Here is an 8,465-nt window from a genome sequence, read left to right as displayed (position 1 = left end):
ATAGTCGGATACGTATCTGCCAAAGATATTTCAGTTTGTACCGTGGGAAGACAAAGTTGCTCACGATATGGTTGTTATATATGCTGTGTGTGGAGACAGAGAGACAGAGAGAGAGAGAGAGACAGAGAGAGACAGAGACAGAGACACAGAGAGACAGAGGAGAGACAGAGACAGAGAGACAGAGACAGTGAGAGCCAGTGAGAGAGAGACAGAAAGACAGAGACAGAGACAGAGAGAGACAGAGACAGAGAGAGACAGACAGAGACAGACAGACAGAGAGAGACAAAGACAGAGACAGTGAGAGACAGAGAGACAGACAGAGACGGAGAGACAGAGACAGAGAGCAAGAGAGACAGACAGAAAGAGACAGAGACAGAGAGAGACAGAGACAGAGAGAGAGAGGAGAGAGGGGCTGTCCCTGATATCACCTGGGGGTGGGCTCCAGATGTGGCCAGATGCATCCCTGGCCCACAGAAGGTCCCAGAAGAGCTTTCCCAAAGCTGCAGCTGCTGAGACTTGCCTAACACCAGCCTAAAGGTCTTATAATTTTAAAACATACACAAATTGTTCATACCAAAAACCATGTTAAAGAAACATTTGAAAAAACCTTTAAAATTCATACTTAATTCCACAACTCCACAGTGACTGTTTTTGGATTGCCTTCAATATTTTCCCCACACCTACCTTACAGAAGCTGTAAAGCACCTCTCCTCCTCCTCCTCCTCCTCCTCATTATTATTATTATCTAAGGGGCTCACTCTGTCATCCAGGCTGGAACGTAGTGGCCTCATCACAGCTCACTGCAGCCTCAGTCTCCTGGTTTCAGGTGATCCTTCCACCTCAGCCTCCCGAGTAGCTGGGATCACAGGCATGTGCCACCATACCCAGCTAATTTTGTATGTTTTGTAGAGATGGGGGGTATCACGATGTTGCCCAGGCTGATCTCGAACTCCTGGACTCAAGTGGTCCTCCTGCCTCGGCCTCCGAAAGTGTTGGGATTACAGGCATGAGCCACCGTGCCTGGCCTTGTACACTTACTGTACAGTCAATTTACCTGCCACTGATGTCATCCACACTGTGGCTGTGGGTGCTGAGGTTTGGAGCTGCCTGCTTGGAGCTGTGGCACCAGCCTCTGGGCTCCTGACTCAAGCACAGGGGGCTTCAGGACCTCCGTGTTCTCTTGGCCTCTCCCGGTCTGAGCTGTTTTATCTGCAAGGAGTGCTTGCAGATTTGGGAAAGGAAATAGGAACACGTTGTGTAAGCAAACACCAAGAACGCAGCATTCCCTGCAGCGAGGGTCCCGCCACAGGCACACAGCAGCAGGTGGCTGACACACGGTTTGTAAGATGGAAGAGATGCAGACGCACTGACACACAGGGACAGGTTCACGGGGCCCAGTGGCCAATGGCCTGTTTTGCCTTGCAGAGGTGGTTTCATAAGTCAGTTCACAGTACACCACCGGCTCCGCCAGCAGGTCCGCGGGGTGGGTGCCCACTTCACGAGGCGGGCGCCGTGGGAGCTGTGGAGATGCGTGGGAATAACGCCGACACCCCAGGCTGCAGCACCCTGAGCTCCAGGGCCACGGTCCGACTCCCCCGGTCCCATGCTTCACCCTGGCCTGGGCTTCTCCGAGGCAGGGCTGGGGCCGCACTGTGTGAGGGGCTCAGGCTCAGGGCGGTCCCAGGCCTGGGTGCGGCCCAGAGGTGCCTCTGCTTCACAGGAAATCTGCAATGATGACTCAGAGTAAACTTGACTCTTTCTCTTATGAAGAAGATACATGTTCATCATAGCGAGTTTTTTAAAATCATAAAGCAACATCTAGTTTCACTGCTGAGCGGGATTCAGAGCTAATACTTCGGTGTGTTTCTGCTGTAATCATTTTTCTTTTTTTTAGATGGAGTCTTGCTCTGTCGCCCAGGCTGGAGTGCAGTGGCACAATCTTGGCTCACTGCAACCTCCGCCTCCCGGGTTCAAGTGATTCTCCTGCCTCAGCCTCCCAAGTAGCTGGAACTACAGGCACACGCCACCACGCCCAGCTAATTTTTTGTATTTTTAGTAGAGGCAGGGTTTCACCATATTGGCCAGGCTGGTCTCAAACTCCTGACCTCAGGTGATCCGCCCTCCTCGGCCTCCCAAAGTGCTGGGATGACAGGCGTGAGCCACCGGGGCCACCGTGCTGTGTGTTTATAGACGTGCGGTCGCCTGCTCTGTGCACCGTCCCGTGAGCGTGTTCATAGACGTGCGGTCGCCTGCTTTGTGTTCCTTCATGTGCTTTCATCAGGGATCTTTTCTGATTGTAAGTGATGCTTGTGTCTCGGGGAGAACATGAAAACCACATAAAGCATGAAAATAAAACATCCTGAATCCCAGTCCTGGCTGAGCTTACTGTTGTCATGGGGCTGATTTCCACAACCTGCCCCACCCACAGCGGGCGAGCTCCCTCCGCTCCCCCCCTCCTCTCTCCTGTCCCCTTTGCTCCCTCTTTTCTCTTCTCTCCCCCTCCCTCCTCTCATGCTCACTCCTCTCCCCCTCCCTCCTCTCATGCTCACTCCTCTCCCTCTTCCCTCCTCTCCCCCTCCTTCCTCTCACGCTCACTCCTGTCCCCCTCCCTCCTCTCTCCTGTCCCCTCCTCTCCCCCTCCCTCCTCTCATGCTCACTCCTCTCCCCCTCCCTCCTCTCCCCCTTTTCCCCTCTCCCCCTCCCTCCTCTCACACTCACTCCACTCCCCCTTCTTCCTCTCTCCTGTCCCCTCCTCTCCCCCTTCCCTCCTTTCCCCCTCCCTCTTCTCATACTTGTTCCTCTCCCCCTTTCCTCATCTCCCCCTCCCTCTTCTCCTCTGTCCTCATTCTCCTCTCCAGCTCCCTACTCTTCCCTTCACCGTCTCCCTCCTCTCTCCCATCCCCTCCTCTCCCCCTCCCTCCTCTCTCCCCCTCCCTCCTCTCTCCCCCTCCCTCCTCTCTCCCCCTCCCTCCTCTCTCCCCCTCCCTCCTCTCTCCCCCTCCCTCCTCTCTCCCCCTCCCTCCTCTCTCCCCCTCCCTCCTCTCTCCCCCTCCCTCCTCTCTCCCCCTCCCTCCTCTCTCCCCCTCCCTCCTCTCTCCTGAAGTTACCCTGAAGTCTCTGGCACATGTCCACCCCCAAGCCCCCATCCAGGCCATTCCTGCAGGAGATCCTTCTTCCATGGGGCTCCACCCCCCCACCCCAGTCCAGTCGGCTTCCAGGATCCTAGGAAGCACAGAGCCAGGAAACCGCTGCCCTGGGAGGCCTCCCAGAGAGCTGCACTGCAGGGTCTGGCTGGGAAGGGCCCTGCAGCCCCGCCTGTGTGTGGGGGGAGGTAAATGCACTTCCAGAGAAAGGGAAGAAGGGGGCGAGCCACACCCCCTCCCTGGCGACCTGGCTGTCCTTTCTCAGGCCTGCTGGCCCTTCTGTGGATGGGGACGCTGGGCCCAGTCTGGGATCCCAGAAGCAGCTGTGGGGAGCAGGACTTACCCCACTGTGCCAGTCGTCCACAGCCCTGGGGGGGGTCTGAGTCTCCAGGTGTGGGAAGGGAGAGGGTGGGACAGGGGAGGGGGTGGGAAGAGGGGGGAGGCGGAGAGGGTGGGAGAAGGGAGAGAGTGGGAGGAGGGAGAGAATGGGAGGAGGGGAGAGGGGGTGGGAGGAGGGAGAGGGTGGGAGGGGGAGAGGGTGGGAGGAGGGAGAGGAAGAAGGATGGAGGAGAGGGCCTTGAATGTGCAGTGTCCCTGGCAGGGCCTCTCTGACTCCTGCGGGTGGACCCGAGCCTCCTCTTCCAGCAGGACCTGGCTAAGAGGGGATGAGGAGGGAGCATGAGGTGGGCTTGGTGGAGGAAGCTGTCCCGGGAGGCAGGGGAGGGCAGGGCTGCTTCTGGAACCTGCCTGCCCTCCACCCCCACCCCCACCCCTACCCCCATCAGGACCCTGTGTTCAGGGAGAGGAGCCCCCCAGTCCACCTCGAGGAGCCCTGGTGCCTCCAAACGTCAGCGCGGGGAAAAGGGGAATTATCCACCGCTGTCCTGTGTTAGTGGTTTTCTTAAAGCCATAAAAGTGGTGGAACGGGAAGGAAAGACCATCCCAGGAAACTGCCTTTGTCCACAGGGAAAGTTGCAGAGGAGACTCGGTGCTGCTGGTGGCTGGTGGGAGCCCCAGGGCTGCTGGCCCAGGCCCCGCTTCTGTCCCTCCCCTTTTGGACCAACCGTACCCCTCCCCTGTTGCAGGAAGTCAGGGACCCCAAACGGAGGGACCGGCTGAAGCCACGGCAGAAGAACGTGGATTGTGAAGATTTTATGGACACTTATTAGTTCCTCAAATTAATACTTTTATAATTTCTTATGCCTGTCTTTACTGCAATCTCTAAACATAAATTGTAAAGATTTCATGGACACTTATCACTTCCCCAGTCAATACCCTTGTGATTTCCTATGCCTGTCTTTACTTTAATCTCTTAATCCTGTCAGCTGAGGAGGATGTATATCGTTCCAGGACCCTGTAATAATTGCATTAATTGCACAAATTGTAGAGCATGTGTGTTTGAGCAATATGAAATCTGAGCACCTTGAAAAAAGAAAAGGATAACAGCAATTGTTCAGGGAATAAGAGAGATAACCTTAAACTCTGACTGCCGGTGAGCCGGGCAGAACAGAACCATATTTCTCTTCTTTCAAAAGCAAATGGGAGAAATATCGCTGAATTCTTTTTCTCAGCATGGGATATCCCTGAGAAAGAGAATACGCGCCTGGAGGCATTGGCTTATAAACAGCCCCCCCAGGTGCGCCTGTTTCTTATGGTTGAGGCTGCAGAGATGAAATAGACTCCAGTCTCCCATAGCGCTCCCAGGCTTATTAGGAAGAGGAAATTCCCACCTAATAAATTTTGGTCAGACCGGTTGATGTCAAAACCCTGTCTCCTGATAAGATGTTATCAGTGACAGTGGTGCCCAAAACTTCATTAGCAATTTTAATTTTGCCTCGGTCCTGTGGTCCTGCAATCTTGTCCTGCCTCCACTGGCCTTGTGATATTCTATTACCCTGTTAAGTACTTGCTGTCTGTCACCCACACCTATTCACACACTCCCTCCCCTTTTGAAACTCCCTAATAAAAACTTGCTGGTTTTTGCAGCTTGTGGGGCATCACAGATCCTACCAACGTGTGATGTCTCCCCCGGATGCCCAGCTTTAAAATTTCTCTCTTTTGTACTCTGTCCCTTTATTTCTCAAGCCGGCCGATGCTTAGGAAAAATAGAAAAGAACCTACGTGATTATCAGGGCAGGTCCCCCGATACTCCCCCACCCACACCCACACCCACACGGAGCTCCCAACCCCAGCCCCAAGGCAGGGTCCCACTTCCCCCTTTAAAAATCTTTTTCCTCCCAGGTCTCTCAGTCACCCCCTCTCCTATCACCACGGCCGGCCAAGCTCTGCGCCACGCGTCAGTCGCCTCCCTGCCCTACCCAGGGCACCCGAGATGTGGAGGACCTGCCCTCCATGGGCTCCAAAAACCCAGGCCCCAGCTGGGGAAATTTTCTAGACAAGGAGGCCACGAGACCCACGCAGTGAGGGTGGACGCGGAGGGGACGGTGCTTCTAGCCCCGCAGGGCCCGGCTGCAGTGCTGAGACTGGGCCCCGCCCTCCACTCTCCAGGCGCTGGCAGGAGCTCGCTCGGGGCTGCAGGTCTGTCCTCCACCCCCAGGAAAGGCTGGGAGGAAACTCATCCAGGGATTTTCCATCCCATAAGCTCTTTTTCCACAGAAGTCCGAGTGCCTTCAGGGAGAGAGCAGGACAGCTGCGCCCACGGGAGGGGACAGGCCCTGCGTTTGTGCCCGGAGGGCAGGTGGTGGGGGCTGTCCGTGCCCCCTCCCCAGTGACTGCGGAGTTTCCGGAACGCCCTCCGGTGACTCCCTCCCAGGGTGTGGTGTTGGAAGGCGGCACCCACTATAAACACCGAGGACCCAAGCCCTCCAAGCATCTGTGGAACAAAGACTTTTTTAATTTCTTTCTACTGCCTCCACTATCCAGTGAATTTTCCTCCCAACTTAGAACATGACTCATCAAGGAGGACCCTGTTTCCAGGGGTTACACATGCGGTTTCCGCGGTGGTGGCCCTGTACGGCCAGTGGAAGTGGCACAGGGACAGAGAGGCACATGCCGGCCCCTCCAAGGGCCCAAGGGGTGCACGCGGCCCTCGGCTCCTGTCCCGGCACCTGGGCATGGCGGCCAACCCCTCCCCTCCCTCCTTTGTGGGGGGTGAACCCATCTCCATCTCCTCCTCCCTGTGAAGGTCCAGGGGTCTGGCTGGCCCACGTGTTTGCTGGGCACCTAGGGCAGGGCGGCGTCTGGCCCCAGCCTGTTTGCGGAGTGTGAATGAGTCCGCTGGCCGGAGGCAGCCTGCGGTTGGATCTCCCTGGGCTTCGGGTGGGGCGGGTCCCAGGGCCACGGGTGGGGAAAGTGCAGCCCATCCTGGTCCCAAGCGGGGGTGCGACGGCTCAACACTGGTCCTTCTGAGTCAGGCTCTCCCTACAGGACGTCCCCCAGGTGATCGCTGGGGCCTCGTTGACCACGGGCCTCCCCAGTCGCCAACGGGAAGGCAGAAGGCAGAAAAGAGGCCAGCCGGGAGGCGGCCGTTGCCACAAGAGCCCGCGGCGCGGGGAAGACGCCTCGGCTGCAGGCGGGGCTCCTGGCAAGCGTCGGGGACGCGGCCTCCCACCGGTCGGGTCGGGAGGGAGCAGGCTTCTGGGGACAGTGGGCGACATCGGCGATCCAGGAATCGGTCTGCGACAGACTGACTCCTAGATAGGAAAACACACGTTTCTGGCAGCATTGCCTGTAACTGGAAAGACACAAGGCTCAATTCCAGGGACTGTTCCGTCAATCACGGGCCCTGGGACAGTCCTGCGGCCCCCAGACAGCGGCGAAGAAAGCTCTGCGCGCCCTGGTTTGTTCCGGGAGCGCCTCTGGGAGCCGCAGGCTCTGGATATCAGAGGGAGGGCGCGACCCCGTGGTGGGAGCCGCAGGGTCCTGGGGTTGCGTTCCCGCCCTCTCTGCGTTTCCTTTAGTGACTCCCGCTAAGAGAGGCTGAAGCGGAAACCCCCGCACTGAGTGTGAAACTCAGGAGCTCGCTGAGGCCCCCTGGTGCTTCCCGGGGCCACGTGCATTGGCCTAATTTCATTTTGTTCCGTTGCCTGTAAGCTGAGAATTTCATTTTCTGGTGAGAATCCGTCATAGAAGCTCTGGTTCTGGGAACTGTCATTTCAAAGAGACGCAAAAAAAAAAAAAAAAAAAAAAAAAAAAAAAAGACTGTAAGACTGTCTCGATGACGCTGTGATCTCGCTGGGTTGAGAGGCCACTGCCCTGAAACCCAGGGCCCATGAGGCAAAGGGTGGCGGGGGGTCCAGGGCTGCCCAGCGCTGGCAACACAGAGGCTCCCCCAAGCCATGCCGGGGGCTGGCACCGCCTCCTGAGGACCCCCGAATGGACCCCTCTCCCAGGCTGGCATCGCGCCCCATCCCGTGGCTCCCGGGCGCCCATCAGGGGCTGGTCCAACACGCCCTCCAGGGAGGGCTGGAGACTGCAGAAAAGCGCTCTGAGCCCGTCTGACCGCACTGGGTGGGCTCCCGCCGCAGGCAGGCCCGGCCCCCGGGACACGGACGCGGCAGGGACGTCCCCCACGGCACAGGGCCCGCAGCCCCTAGAGCTGGGCCCCGGAGGCGGCTGCGAGGCTGCGGGGCTGGACGGGTTAAGCCTTTCCCGTTACCTCATGCTGGCCTCTGCCTCTGAACATCTGGCAGGAATATTTCTTTACAGCCGTCTGAGCTGTGGGGGAGTCTGGCTGCGTTCCCAGAGCCTTTTCCTCAGATTTCAGCGGAATGGGGGAGCCAGCAGGAGCCGGCGTGGACCCCAGGGAGGAGGCTTCCCGGGAAGTGACGGCGCTGAGGCCGCACCTGGCCCCCAGAGCCCACCCTGAAGGGTCCCGGGCAGCCAGCGCATTCCTGCTGACGAGAATCACTTCCGGCGCCGCTGACCCGGCCCGGGAGACCCTGTTCCGGCGCCGCTGACCCGGCCCGGGAGACCCTGTTCCGGCGCCGCTGACCCGGCCCGGGAGACCCTGTTCCGGCGCCGCTGACCCGGCCCGGGAGACCCTGTTCCGGCGCCGCTGACCCGGCCCGGGAGACCCTGTTCCGGCGCCGCTGACCCGGCCCGGGAGACCCTGTTCCGGCGCCGCTGACCCGGCCCGGGAGACCCTGAGATGTCTGTGGGCAGCAGTGGGAGCCCTCGGGTGGGGTCGCCGAGGCTGCGGAGGGCCAGGGCTGCACGAGTGACCCAGCTCAGACCTGGGGTCCCTGTGTGAGACCCCCCCCCCACCCCGGGCCGGGGCCCGAAACTCCCTCCTCTGTGCCCCCATCATGGCTTCTGGGCCCAAAAGGTCGTGGGAGGAGGGGCGGGCTCCCGAGCGCTGGG

At 58.8% G+C, this 8,465-nt stretch overlaps 1 protein-coding gene and 1 long non-coding RNA gene across 2 annotated transcripts; one reads left to right on the top strand and one right to left on the bottom strand.

The window, feature by feature from the left end:
- The first annotated feature begins 997 nt into the window (after positions 1-997).
- Positions 998-5,195, top strand: LOC134729733 (uncharacterized). Its single transcript, XM_063601349.1, has 2 exons — positions 998-3,331; positions 4,110-5,195. The coding sequence occupies exons 1-2, from the start codon at positions 2,512-2,514 to the stop codon at positions 4,310-4,312; spliced, it is 1,023 nt and encodes a 340-aa protein (XP_063457419.1). The 5' UTR covers positions 998-2,511; the 3' UTR covers positions 4,313-5,195.
- Positions 5,196-5,980: 785 nt separating this feature from the next.
- On the bottom strand, positions 5,981-8,235 carry LOC134729732 (uncharacterized). Its single transcript, XR_010111097.1, has 2 exons — positions 7,762-8,235; positions 5,981-6,837 (listed from the first exon to the last, which is right to left on the bottom strand). It is a non-coding gene; the product is annotated as an uncharacterized LOC134729732 (long non-coding RNA).
- Between the last annotated feature and the right edge of the window lie 230 nt (positions 8,236-8,465).

Source organism: Pan paniscus, chromosome 22, assembly GCF_029289425.2.
Source record: "Pan paniscus chromosome 22, NHGRI_mPanPan1-v2.0_pri, whole genome shotgun sequence".
Lineage (NCBI taxonomy): Eukaryota > Metazoa > Chordata > Mammalia > Primates > Hominidae > Pan > Pan paniscus.
This window is presented reverse-complemented; position numbering and strand designations above follow the sequence as displayed.

Excerpts from the sequence above, each read along its gene's own strand:
- LOC134729733 (XM_063601349.1), top strand. The coding sequence starts at position 2,512 with ATGCTCACTCCTCTCCCCCTCCCTCCTCTCATGCTCACTCCTCTCCCT. Across the intron at positions 3,332-4,109 it reads CCGCCTGTGTGTGGGGGGAG|GGAAAGTTGCAGAGGAGACT; the intron begins GTAAATGCACTT and ends CTTTGTCCACAG.